Source organism: Cyphomyrmex costatus, unplaced genomic scaffold (genome assembly GCF_001594065.2).
Source record: "Cyphomyrmex costatus isolate MS0001 unplaced genomic scaffold, Ccosl1.0 scaffold100, whole genome shotgun sequence".
NCBI classification, from domain to species: Eukaryota; Metazoa; Arthropoda; class Insecta; order Hymenoptera; family Formicidae; genus Cyphomyrmex; species Cyphomyrmex costatus.
In genome coordinates, this window is record NW_017274955.1 from 514,986 (window position 1) to 529,645 (window position 14,660).

A 14,660-nucleotide genomic window follows, 5' to 3' on the forward strand; every position below is an offset into this window, starting at 1 on the left:
CCATCTTACGATATATGAGATCATTCGTGGATTTTATACCATGCGCAAAACTTGTCAATTCAATATAATCGACGTGTTTATTCAATTAACGTTGATCAATTTTGATTAATTCACGGCCGTGAGGTAATTTGCGTTGAAACAAGTTTTGCGTTCGGCACGATGCTTTTTCCGTTTCATTGTTTATGATCGTTGCACTATTACGTGAATTAAAACGTTACCTTGCAACTAACGAAAATGAGGAAGTTAGATGACGAAAGAAACCAAATATTGACACACCGACAAAACCAATCAATTGGCGAACGAACAGAAAACCAGCATACGACTCTCTTTTAATTCCACTTCGTTCGCTGCAAGAATAGAAAAAAAAAGCTTTTTACGTGTGCTCGGATAAAAAAATAAAATAAAATGGTACCGTATTCCACTTTAATGTAGTGCTGAGATAAAAGAAACTGAAGAACAGAAGACGGTGGGTGAACGTACGTAGGATTTACCTAAAAACATTTAATGCACGAAATCGATACACGATAAATCAAAACGTAAAGCACAAGCTTTCGGATTGCTGTAACAATGGCGCGACATAACGGCTAAAGCTCCAGCGAAACGCTCCAGGAAATATTTTTGACGTCGCTTATCATCTCCCACGTTTTACCCTACCAAAAAAAAAAAAGAACGACGAGCTTTCGAGCATACTACCGCTTCTATAAAACAACTCTGACAGGAACAGCGCGGCAGCACGTGTACGCGAATCGCATCCTGTTTCTCGGCAAAGGAGTAATTTGCAGTTTACCACGCGGCTCAATCGCGCGACTACCGAAAAAGAAATACCGATAAAACGATGCGGCAGACAGAGCGTTTCTATCACGGAGATGGAAACGGCGCGTGATTCCCCGAAGATAAAAGTGTAAAGCACAAAGCGCTTTCTTTTAGCTCTTGATCAATCCGCAATATACAATTTGCACGTAATTTGCAGATACGTACTTTTGCGTAAACGGTCGTTTCAAATAAATGCCCAGATGTTTATCGACTACCGAGCGCGATACGATTTTGCGGTCGAATAAACGCGACGCTTATAAAACATAGGGTTATTAAAGAGCCATTAGTCCAGTTTCGAATAAGCACGCTCGCCATTCGAGAGTCAGTTAGAGGCAATTAGTGTCTGCCAATGGACGGTCCGTTCCACTTCGGCTCGATAGGCCCGGCCAAAAAGTTCCCGCGCGCGCTTAGGTTTTGGCTTGGCTCGCGGACCGATTATCGACGTCGAAGCAGCTACGATTATGATTCACGTGTCGACGATTCTACCACGACAAAGTCACATTTTCGGGGATGGCCTCGTAGAGGTAGGGCGGGGCTGGAGCGCTTCGATAAAACTCGGATCGATGCTGGGACGCCCCACGGGTTGCCAAGGGTTACCGTTAACGGCATCTCCTCTCGGACTACACAGAGACGCAATATCTCGCCTTCAATTACGATTTTGACTTTGATTTTACTATCGTGTGTCCTAACGCCTCCTTTTGTCCTGGATTCTATTTCCGAACCTGCACTCATACTTTCGACTCTCGCGGTATCACGACTGTTAATGTATACAAGATGTAACGCCTCGATTTCATATAGCTGCTCTATTTTTCCCCCCAAAAAAGATTCGGCGTTTAACTGACCGAGAATCATTTTGGTTCTTCATTTTCGAAGAAGCTAAAAATGTTTTCCAATATTAGTCCAAAATGTATTCTTATATACTCGCAGCTATAATTGCTACTATTATAGGTCAGATATAAAAATCGAAAAAGCGGTTGACTGAATAATTAAAAGTTCGACTTCGTATGCTGAAGGTGCGGTTAAAATTATGAATTGCAATTATTAATTCTCGCAATAAAATAAAATTAACGCAGTATTCAGAACATTATCATTTAATTACATTCCATGTAATTGTTAAACGTGCAAACCGTTTATTTTATCTCTGAATATTATTCAATTTATTATTTTACAACCAGAAGTTGCGTTTCCGCAATACTAAAACAATTAAAAATTTATCAACTGACTTATGGTAATTTCAGTGCAATAACACGCTTTACCGTTGCAATTGTGATTGAAATCGTAGGGCAAAAATATTTATCATTAATATATCGTGTATTTTTTCAAGCTGCATTAGACAATGCAACAGTAATGACTCACTTTGCAGTAAACTCGAGCTGACTGTCAGGTATAAAAAAGACGATCGTTTCATTTTCCGGCGGGATCAAGTATAGAGATTTCTATCCCGACAGAGATCGCAAAAAAATGCACTAAATATATCCTCTAGATTCGAATCGCCGATATCCGCGTCTCTCGCCGCTCCCGCATATCGATACACGGAATCCCTGGAGGGATACGAGTTTCTAACATTTAAAATTTAGATCGGTATACGCGGACATTACGGAAACGGACACGAGAATACCGCGAACGGACGGGGTAAACGGTGCCGCTGCTCTCTTCGATACGTATAGTGCTTCATTGGATATTCCCCAGAGCGCAGCCGGATTTTCAAATGCGAGCTCTACCGTTGCCATCCAAGGCCTACTACGTAAAATGACAAAATACGTGACGAGAAACTTGAAATGTTTGCACTCCATAAACTGGCTGTCGTAATGATAAACAAAAACTTTTCGCATTCGTGTTAAAAAAGAAACTCTATAACGCTAAAACACAACTTTTAACTCGGCTAGAATTACAACAAACAAATCGACTAAAACGATGAAACTTTATACATATTACGTGCTTACATTTATTTTATAAAATACGATATTTAAGAGAGTTAGCAAATATTTTTCATCAGTTCAAGAGAAAAATACACACTACATAATCTACTTAAAAGTTTATACTAAAAATAATTTTCTAATCGTAGTATAATTTATAAAATTTAATTCAATACAATATTTAACATTATAAGTAACGCATAATGAAAGGAAAAAAATTTATACATAAAAAACAACATGTATTTATAAAACAAAAATTTATAGTTAGCAAATATCAATTTACACGAGGTTGATAACTGCGATTTTTCGATCAAATGACTGATTATTAATTTTTGTTCTTTCTCAGTTACATCATATGTGTTTGAAATATTTTTAATCTTTTTTTTTTTTTTGGAGTAAGCTCCTCTCATGGGCGATCGGTTTGCACGGGCGAAGCATACTGGCGCGTTTCAATTAACTCGATACCACGTCAGCCGTGCGTTTTCCAGCATGTCGCGAGAACGTCATTGTGAAATATGTATCCCATATGGGATGTTCCTCGGCTATAGGAGCTTTAAAAACATCCTAGAAATGGAAATGAAGATATATCGGTCGAGTGGCGCGCGATGGCGTTGGCAGAGCCGTTGTTTACGAGTCAACTTTATCGCGAAAACGCCAACGTGGACACGTATATGCGCCTCGCATTCCCCAACCCTTTCCCATCGCTCCCTCTCCGCCTCGCTCCCCTCGACAGCCGGGTTCTTTCCATCTGCACCTGACTTTCCGCCCTTCTTTCACCCTCTGCCCGAATTTCGTCCATAAACTTTTCTACGGTGAGATACCGCCCGATCGGACGCAATTACATTTTTCCGCTTCGTCTTTGCGGCCGATCAATTCGACCGGCAGCTTCGATTTCGTGCTTCACATCTGGCGCAGACTACTAAAATTTTCACGAACCCTCGTCAGGTCTTTGAATTTAGATTTCGCACAGATTACGATAGAAATAGCTTATGTCACGTCGCATATTAGAAAACGCAACCACGATTGTTTGTAGTCACGTATTTTATTAAATACGTACTGAAAGCCAGAGAAATTTGTTAAATTATTTATTAACTACGATACTTATAACATTTGCTAGAAATTAAAAATAATTGCAAAGTAATTACGCGACATGAAGAAAATTTTCGGACAATCAAGTGATATCAGGCAATGTTAAAAAAGATGAAAAAAGAAAAAAATATTTGGTGTAAATTTTACAACGCTTAATAGCAGCTTAGCTTTAAATATGACTTATTCGCCTCGATAAATCCGAACGCGTATAATACAAACCGTATACGATACAAAGCACGTCATAACGCTGCGCACATAGAGATTAAGCTTGTCCGCAAAACCGTCGTTGTGTAACATTGATGACAACCGAGCACACGTAAATTAGCGCATAAATTATCAGACATCGTCTAATCGAAAACGATTACCACTTTCCAGCGATCCATCCAACGTAGCGACCTCACCAACATACCATTTCGCATTCACAGTAAACTCACAGAACGCTACCGGAAAAAAAAAAAAAAAAAAAAAAAAAAAAGCAAATACATGTGATGTTTGTAATTAACGAACGAATGCCATACAGTCACTCTCACCGTGTAGCTTGGCCGCGGCCGGAAACCGGCGACTCAGTCTTACTAACCTTCGATTTCAGGTCCTCCCGTCGAGGTGGGCGTCACCATGTACGTCTTGAGTATCAGCTCCCTATCCGAAGTGAAAATGGTATTACTACCTCTAGGTCTTACTCAATAATTCCGCTGAAAGTTACTCATTACTATATCGTTACTCGGCTAAACACAATCCGCTCTTCCACTCCCCCGCCCACCGCCCGCCCGTTTCGGTCTCTTCGCCCAAGCGACCATACGTTTTTTAGTGCCCGTTTGCATTTTCAAGTCAACGATTGCCGCTGATCGTTACTGAACTGCAATTAGCATTTCTTACCCACCGACACACGTGCACAGACACACCTGGGAGACTTATAGGACGGGAGCACAGAATCTTGCGTAACGCACAATGCATAATGCATAAGAAAATCAATCAATCGAGGGTCTTTTATTTCTTGCACAAGATGAAAGACTCTGATTGATTGGTTTTCTTAATATACCTTAATGCGTTATACAAGGACTCGGTGCTTCTGCTCTTGTACACACGCGACTACACGAGTGCGGATGTATATCCGGTTCCACACTGTTGTACATACACGCGCACACGAGTGTGCATTCTTCCCGTTTGTTTCCGTCACCCCCTCGCAACGAATGAAACTATTATCCGTTTTCAATTATTCAATTAAGTAGACTCGGGAGATTTTACCTCTTGCAATATAATTGTCACTCTATTTGTGTTATGTGTGTTTGCAATTATTAAAACATGTAAACGTGTTCTGTTATTGTCTCTTTTTCTTCTCGAAACAGATACTTGAGTATCGCGCGACGGTAAATGATTTATTTCGAAAATCAACAAAGGTAACGAGAGAGCATCGCGTGTTGATTCTAGTGGTCGACTCCAATGTTGATTGCATTAACAATCAACGTTTGCATCTATGCGGGTGCATCTCTCATGCTGTCCGTGTCGCCTCAGTAAATAAATTCATTCATGTCGTTAATCACTAATTGGGGCGATACTTTCAGCGGTCGAATCGGCTCTTCAATAAACGACTCATTGTTTAATACGTTCGCTGAAGCATGAATTATCTTCATTGCCTAACGACATCGTCGCGATTATTTTGCTCCAAACGCGTATATATACACTGGCTGTGAGGAAAACGTCTAGTTGGATTAATTGGAATTCTGGTTGAAAATGGACACATCAAATTTCTTTTATTAAATCTACTAAAATTCTAGTTGCGATAGACGGAATTGATACAATCTTCTGATTCGTCCGTGTTCAACCGAGTATTTTTTCAGCGTATATATCGATTAATAATTACAGTCCTACGAGCCTTGTTTTAGTATACTGAAAAAAAAAGAGTCTCGTTATAGAGGGTTGAGTGAAATAATTTCAACTAAATGTAATATAATTAAACATATAATTTTACCCCTTTACAAATATTTAATAAGTATTATCATTGGTAGTACTGTTTGGGGGAGGGATTATACTTATTAAATATTTGTAAAGGGGTAAAATTATATGTTTAATTATATTATATTTGGTTGAAATTATTTCATTCTACATTTGGTAACACTATAACGAGACTTCTTTTTCAGAGTACAACGAAAGAAATTCGATCTTGCGGTGCATCGATTGGAAGACGAAGAACTCTCAACGATCTTCGCCAGTCGTCATTCCGCATCGGTACCGTCGTGTATTCGTCGGTCGACACTCCGACGATGAAATGAATTAACTTGCCACGCGCAGAACCGCATCGCTCTGGGCTATGTGTCTCCTTTGATGTGCTGTTCATTTAACAACGACGTTTGGAACCGCGAAAACGGGTAACACGATTACCGTAACGATTCTGTGCTCGCTTCGAGGATCTTGTTCGCCGATACAAGGCGACATTCAATTTCTTGGCACGGTGATTTCGGGGCCAATTGAACTCAAACTATGCAGAAGAAAACTAATCGGTGCTTTACCAACTCTCGTTCTACAACATTACGAATAGCACATCTCTTAAATGAAATAAACGTCTAAATGTGAGGTGAAAATTCCTCTGCTTTTAAAATGCTTTTAATCGGATCAGATTATTGATCGACATTTGTATTTTTCGATATAATTCGGTGTGAAAGAAGTAAAAATATCAAAACGCGTATTCATTTATTGAAATAGAAATTTATAATTTTTAGTCACATGGTAAAAACGCGAAATTTTTATCGCTTATTAAATATAGGAAATGCTGCTATTAATCTATTTGATTTTATGACATTTTGATGACACTTTAGATTATATTTATGTTTCGTTTGATATCTCATCTTTGAATGTGACGTTGAAATACACTCGAGGACTAATGATTTGTAGCAGGAAGAAAAATGACAATTGTCATCGTACATATCAGTAATTTTCCTTCTCTCTAATAACTTTTTCGCGTGATATTTTTCTTTCACTTTACTCAGAATAGCAAAATTATTTGAATCGTATATCTTGACGCATATAAATATTTCATTGCTTACACACGGAGAAAATGATTTATATGGACTCGAAACTCCTATTTACGTTCATTTCTTTGAAACAATTAAATTTTGAATGAAAATTATTTCGCTTAATCCCATAAATTTAGTTCAAATACAATCAATTACACACTACTTAATTTAAAGAATCGATTGGTTGGACTACGTGTATTCCAATAACTACATTTATGAAACTTAAAGAAATCTTTTTCTCTATGCAGGCGCGAAAGAAAACGCCAACCGATTGGTACGTGTAAACATCAATGTAATAATCCGTGTACCTAAGACGCATTTCGCAACGCGCGCTGTGGTGATTACGCGACGTGGTTTACCGCTTGCACTTCGAAACTACTGAAATGAAGCTAACCGAGCACAGAGTCTCTCCTAACTCATTTGATATATTGTAGTACCATGTGGCTCGTCGCTTATCGCGGTACCGGTATACACCGACGCAGGAATAAGTGTGCGCGTGTATGACCTTACACGCATTTCTCCCATACACATACACAGACATACACGTATACTTTAGTAGCGAGCAACAGAAAGAAACAAAAATATATACTAAAAAAAATGGACAAAGTACTATTTCATATTTCAGATATATACTGGCTGTCCTCGTTCCTCGCTCGGGAAACGGGGCTGTAGTTTCGGCAACTGAAAGCAGCGAGACTGCGTGGCTGAGGTCGCAAATCGAGCTAAATCTCAAAAAAAAAATAAAAAATAAAAAGAAACACAACCAACCAGACTTGCTCTAAATTATCGCGTGTAGTTTCCGTTTAATGGAAACTAGATTTATTTCGAAAATAATCTCTCAACTAGACGTTCGGCAAGATTCATATGCGCGAACTGTATTGATGTAAAACGCCATTAAAATTGTCGATACTGAGACAAAGGAATTTTACAGAACTATGAACCAACGTTGAGATAAATTTTCTCAGTTGCTCCGACTACGTTTTCGTTTTCTGCGGGCGTGGAAAAGTTATAGTTCACTGATTTCCTGCCTGACTTTGAGCCTGGGCTGCCCCGAACGTCACGTAGTGTTAGAGAGAACGTGAATGAGGAGCGTCTTTTTATTGCTTTCTGCTCTCAGGAAAAAAATAGTATTTTGTTCAATATATTAAACACGCACGACCGTCCCGTTAGACCGTTCTTAGACGCTCTAGCTGCTATGCCGCGGTTGCTGAAATGGGCTGCCGCCTGCCATCACTTACAATTATTATTATTCTATGTCCCGCCACCCCCGAAAAAATTCCCCGACACTTCCGTTATCTCTCTGTCGAAACACCGCACGTATCACGCGTTCGTGTACGAACACGCGAGAGAGAATAATCCGCGATCGATTTGCTTCGATCGTTATCCGTCCGAATTCCTTCCAGCAGCTCTCTCGGTATTCGAGGCATTTCCCTCACATCTCCCCTAGAAGCTAAAAAAAAAAAACAAAAAGATAAATAGATTTCGCCCGGAATCGACGACCGCAATGACAATGACAGCAATTCAGTGTAAAGTAACGACGTCATTCGACGAACGTTCGGCAAGACGCTCTGGATCGCGGAGGGGCGTCTAATATATGGCGACAAAACGACAGTATAAAACGAGCCGTAATTCCCTGGAATACGTATAGCCACAACGAATCTAATTGGAATACGACGTGACGAGTGATCGGCAAAAACAGGATGCAAAAGTGCACGGAGAACGAAAGAGAGAGCGAAAGGGTGAGAGAACGAGACCAAATAAAACCACTATAAAGCGACACGGTACAAAACGAAAAAAAAAAAGTAGTAGTAGTAGTAAGGTGAATATCATACTGCTACGTGGCTGTGATATGTATGTAATATATACGTAAGAACATAATATGCCTATATAATGAGACAAGTATGGATGATTCTTCTAGCTTGGAAGGCAACGTGGCCGACGACGAGTCCTGTTGATTTGGTTCCGTGCAGGGTGCGAGCTCTCCTCGACTTGTCCGTTCGTGCTTTGCCTCTGGCTCACACGGACAGGTGCGCGTGTATATTTCCCTCTTCGCATGAACGGCGTTATCCGATTGATCCGAGGGCACGAGAGGGGGAAGGGAAAAAAAAAATGCCCGAACAATTCGTCCGCGCGCGTGTCGAGCATGCTCGCGACGTGGATTTGTATCAGAGCGCATCGCGCGTTGGTTTTTTAGATTCCTCCGATAGACATCGCGCACAACATGCAAAACGCACCATGGCACGCAATACGATACGTAGAGGTCGTTTCGAAAGTGCTTTATAGAGGGTGCCGAAATTTCTGCCGCGCGACGTAAAGTCAGCGCGTGAGTCAGAGGTAAAGATAGCCAATCGCCATTACTATTATGATTATTATTATTGTCTCTAGATGTCTATTTATCTCGTACACGATAGGTCGTACACGGTTGAATAGAGATTGGCGGGTAATCACAGAGCGACCAAGGCCGGATGGTTTTGTTGATTGCAGGTCCGCCCGTGGAAGTCGGCGTCACCATGTATGTCCTCAGCATCAGCTCCGTATCCGAGGTGTTGATGGTACAGTTTGCATTCAAACTCATACAAACTCGCGGCATCGACAATTGCTCGTTCATTTATTTCGTCCAGTCTCGCAAACAATCACGTTCTCCCCTCCCAACCCGCTCGTATATCCATCGTATCAAAAATCGACAACGGGAACGTCCATTTCCGCCCGACACAGAGCCGTTTCACATCGCGATAGCGCACGCTCGATCGTAATACCCAAAATTCTGTCGACACTGCTGCGTAAAAGGAGTTTTTAATTCTGGCGGTTGTTTTTTTTTTTTTAATTGGACCGATCATCATACGTCGAGCGTGCGCCTATCGTGGACCCGACGCCACCATCATTGATCGAATCAGCTTACCAGTCGAGCCACTTGCTTCCGATTGCGTGTAGAGTACCATCTGTTTCGGTTTATTTATTTGTTATTGCATAACGATGGACACGGATATCCATGCCAACCGAAACACAGACCGTCGAAATTTCGTTAGCAGATCGTTGTATACGAATATTACGAATATACGTTGATTCACAATAGTGTTCAATAATAAAAATATTATACGTTCGTGGAGTCGTATACGACCGAAAAGACAGAGTGCCTACGGTTAAAAGGAATATATATATATATTTTTTTATACGTATTGATTTCGCACGCGTAAAAAGTCTCGTATAAAGTAGCATCGTAAACCAGCGCGTGCATACGTTCACATCTGCTTAAATCTCGAGTCGTTCTCGATTCCCGTGGAAAGGTGCATCAGGGGAAATACATGCGACTCGCGCATAGCGATGTTTATGTCGGCAGCAAGGGGCATATCGGCGCACAGCCACACACGGTATAAGCTATTACATATACACATCCCAATGTACGTACGTTCGTACACGTGGAGATACAAACCGGTATACACACAAGCGACAATAGTATACACACGGATGGCCTACTAACCTACGTTTTTATAGCTCGTCACAGCTGTTTGGTTGGCTGAACTGTTACAAGGGAACCTTGCTACGTTCCACAGTCTTCGCAAGATATATTCTTGTCCACTTCGTTTATGGTTTATGGTTGAGTCGTTTGATGCGATTTGCGATGTTCTTGTTGCATGGCCCTACCCGCGGTGCTCGAGCCGACGATAAACCGGGGCGGTTTCGTTTTGTCACGCGCGAACATCTAACGATAAGTGGAAAAAATTCCAAGAGAGACCCGATGAACGTCGCCGTCGCCGGCGGAATAGTTACGGAGAACGCACAATCTCTTTTAATCCCGCGAGAGAGAACATTAAATCCCTCTTCGCGATATCGCGTCCCTACGAACCATTTCTCGTTCGAAAGGATCGTATTTATGTCAAAAATCCGAGCTCGACTTAGCGTCTTTCCGGGAAAATCCACGAGGCGGAAATCCCATCGGGCTTCTCTGTGAAACAAACACAATACAGCGTGCGTATTATTGAAAGTCCTTTCAACTAACGAGGACGTATACAAATAAGAAAAAATAAGATAAAAGTAAAACGGTAATACAATGTCTTATGTTCGGTATGCGATTAATTGGCAATGAATTGAATTTCGGATCGAGCACCGTAGGCCGCACCGTTGAGACACGTTCGTATACGCGTGATCGTACACTCTTATGCGACTACATCTGTATATACGAAATATCATACATAAAAGTGTACGTATGCGTATCCTGCGTTATTGGTACACGTATATCTATATATATATATATATTATATATTCGTATTTGTTTCTCAATATTTAAGGTATATAGCGGCACCGTACAACGTATTGTGTATTACGCATAATCCTGTAGCAATCGAAGGTATATTTTGTTCCGGTATCGACATTCAGATTCAAACTGGCACGAAACTGGATCCATCCTCTATCTGACGCATCTCGAAGTATGTGCTCGGTTTGTCGACCTTTAACCCATTTCTCTGATAACAATTATACCAGAAATTAAACCGACAGAGGAATCTCTAGTATTCTGACGTAAACCATATAGTATCAGTCGATCGACCGAAATTGCAGTGAATGTATTCACGCGACTGAAAAGAATCGAAAATAATTCGCGCACAATTCGCGAGCGATTCTCTCGTTGACTCTCGATTTAAAATTTTCAGAGCCTTCGGTTTATGATGAAGTCCAACGTTGACTTATCGCAGCCGCCGAGCCATTGACTCTATCCTCTACGAGCTTGCGGTCGACTCTCTCTCTCTCTTTCGTGTATATTTGACGCGTAATCGTACGCGGGTAAACGGAACTCGTTCGCCCTAGAGATCCAGTACGAGTTTGGAGCTGAATGTACGAGGCTGGACCCCAGGTGTTGAGCCCTGTGCGGAAACCAAATCAAGTCGACACTGTCACCTGGGACGTGACGCGCGAGTTTTTACACCCGCTGGCGAGTTTCCACTCTATACGTATCCGCTTTCCCTCGGTCTTTTGTCTCATTTCCCTATCTGTCCTCATCGTCAAGCGACTCGCGATAGTTCCAATGTCCATCCCTCGAGGGCCACTCTTCGGACTCTCCGTCCGGCCGGTACATCTACGAACAACGAGACTATTTTCCTACCAATTTATCTTCCCTTTCATCGTTCGCCTTCAAAAAAAAGAAAAAAAAATTGACGAGCATAGGCGGAGAGAATAATACGGTGAAAGCGCCTTTATACGCTCGTTGATTGTAGTCCTCTCGGCCGGACGAGACCAAGAAAAGAAGAATAAAGCGGGAGTGGAGAAAGCAAGAGAGTGGATGAGAGGAGAAAAAGTATCGCTAGAAGATACCCCGCGGCCCTCGAAGAATCGAGATATCTCTTTTCGCCCTGTAACTCCTTTTCCATCCTCGGCCAGCCGATGATTACATACCAAATGAAGAGTATAGCTCGTGCGACGTTGCGACTACATCGAGACTATACTGATACTTATAATTGTATTTGCATATATATCTCGTATATATCTATGCTGTTATATCGTAAATATATATACCATGACACCTATATGAGCTGTGTCATTGTCAGTGTGTGCAGTGCGCTTCTGGTTGCTATGAATCACGTCACGCTATATATTGTATATATTATGACTTCTCCGAGCGCGAGTGCGTGTTACGTGCACGCGCACGCGTGTCCGCGATATATGTGTGTATGTGCGCGTGTATGTGTGCGTGTACATACGTGCACACGTGCGTGTTGCGCGCACGAAAAGCCTGCGTTTATTGTACTCTGTGTACTTCTCGGTGTGCGTATGTGTATGCGTAACACATAACTATGTGCTTGCGCGTACACATCGTGGTAATTCGCGCTCGTCGAGGCGCGATGGACTCCGAAATGGAGCGTTCCTCCTCGTACGAGCCCCTCTCGCTTCCATCACTTGTCGTACAACACAACGCTGCGCCGTTTTTTCTATTTTTTCTATTCTCTCTCTCTCTCACTCTTTTTTTTTTTTAGATCGATTGGCCTGCGAGCTTTTGCCTGAAACGCTTCCACAAAGCTTTTCTCTTGTTCTTTGTTTTTTATGCTACGATTTGCGTGTGATAGAGATGCTTGCGCACACCTGCTCGCATTCCTCCCGGAAATGTTTCACTGACAACGAGACGCGAGTACCCGCTCGAATTGCTCGATTCACACCCAAATACGCCGGCAAGATTTGCGTACTATCGGGATAAACGTGACAAATATTTTCACGTGTAGTTGAACAATGAATAGATACTGTTTGTATTTAAATATTTCCGTACTTACAAGAAGACGTATTAATTACATTGCACTTAACAAATAAATACTTTGTGTTTCCAAACACAGCCACAATATTTTTCTAAATTCTCATTTTTCACGATCCTTAGTCATTTTTAACGTTGTTAAAAAAACAAATGATTTGCGCTAAATAATAATATATCGCGATAGTTTGAAAATTAAAAATTACACATTTGAAAAATGGAAAGTAAACGAAAAATAGGAATTACCAAAAGCCAAAAGAATCAGAGTTTGGAGACGAATTCTCGTAAATGTATTCGCGTGGGAGTTGTTGATCAGTTAATCATACACGAAGATTTGTTAGCGCGGCAATTACACGTCACAACGTAACCGCAGTGCGCCTGAAGAGCTGCCAGAAATACGAACGATGACAACTTCTGTTCCATATGGCATCTCCGCGGAATAGTATTTCAAGGTCTTTCATATTCGCCAAAGCATTTGCGCGCGTTTAAATGTTTTTGAGATTAATTACTCATCATACATTTCTACGTTATATTTTGAATTTTCAAATCGTTACGCGTCCTATTAACAATATGATGCAATCAAATCGGTACATAAATTATCTTCCAACGCTATTTGCATAATAAAATCATAGTCGTTTGATTCTTATTTGTGACTTCAATTAAACTACAACTGACAATAAAATTTCTAAAATAAATATACGACGGAATAAGCCGAGAAACGTGCCGTGCACATTGAATACTTCATAACGACGCGATGTGAATGGCAGGAAAAGTCTTCGCGTATGCGCACACACATCGTCGAAGAGGATAACGATGCCTCGCCTCGGGTCGAACTCTCCCTCTTCTCATGGAACCATGACATCTCTCTGTCTCTCTTATTAGAGTTGTAAAATTCCGAACTTTATTCCTAAAATTTATTCTTTAACTTTTTTTTTACAATTTTACGCGTGCTGATAAGAACCTCGCTAATAATTATCGTAAAATTAATATGATTACCAGCATTTTGCTGATTATTATATAGCAAATTCGATGAAACACATTCAATGCGCACTGGTGCATATTAAAGCCGTAAAGATGTGTTTAATATAAATATAGAAGCGGATTAAACCGTGAAATCCTCAATGTGCATTTTATTATATTATTAGGTAAAGTACATATTTTATAATTCGGAATACGTGTTTATCACTTTTACACCCAGATGTATACAACAGCTTTAATGTGCATCAGTGCGCACTGATTTGTTCAACTGAATTCGCTATATATGTATAATTAAGTGGAAAAAGGTGAGTAAACAAAATAAGACAAAAAAGAATGAAATTTTAATTATAATCTCTATGAAAAGTTGAATCTTATTATATGCCTTTTGCAATGAACTTATTTCTCTAGATTTTCAATTGCGAATCATAAGATTCAAAGGATTCATTTCAGAGGTAGCAGAGAGTTTCTGTACTGTTCTATTATCGTCTCAGAGTTACTCAAATACATGCTTCGTATTCACGAAAAGAAAGAAGAATCCATAAATTTTAATACTTACATATTATCCATATAAGTATAAAATTAATATTCGTTGTTAGAATTTTATTTTTTATAAAAATGATGATC

General features: G+C 40.5%; 1 protein-coding gene across 1 annotated transcript in view; it reads left to right on the forward strand.

Annotated features, from left to right (window-relative positions):
* The window catches only part of Rdl (Resistant to dieldrin), a 76,256-nt gene that overhangs the window by 40,941 nt on the left and 20,655 nt on the right, over positions 1–14,660 (forward strand). The window contains exon 3 of the mRNA XM_018537471.1: positions 9,314–9,381. Coding sequence (XP_018392973.1) covers positions 9,314–9,381 — 68 coding nt within the window. The remainder of the gene's footprint in view (positions 1–9,313; positions 9,382–14,660) is intronic.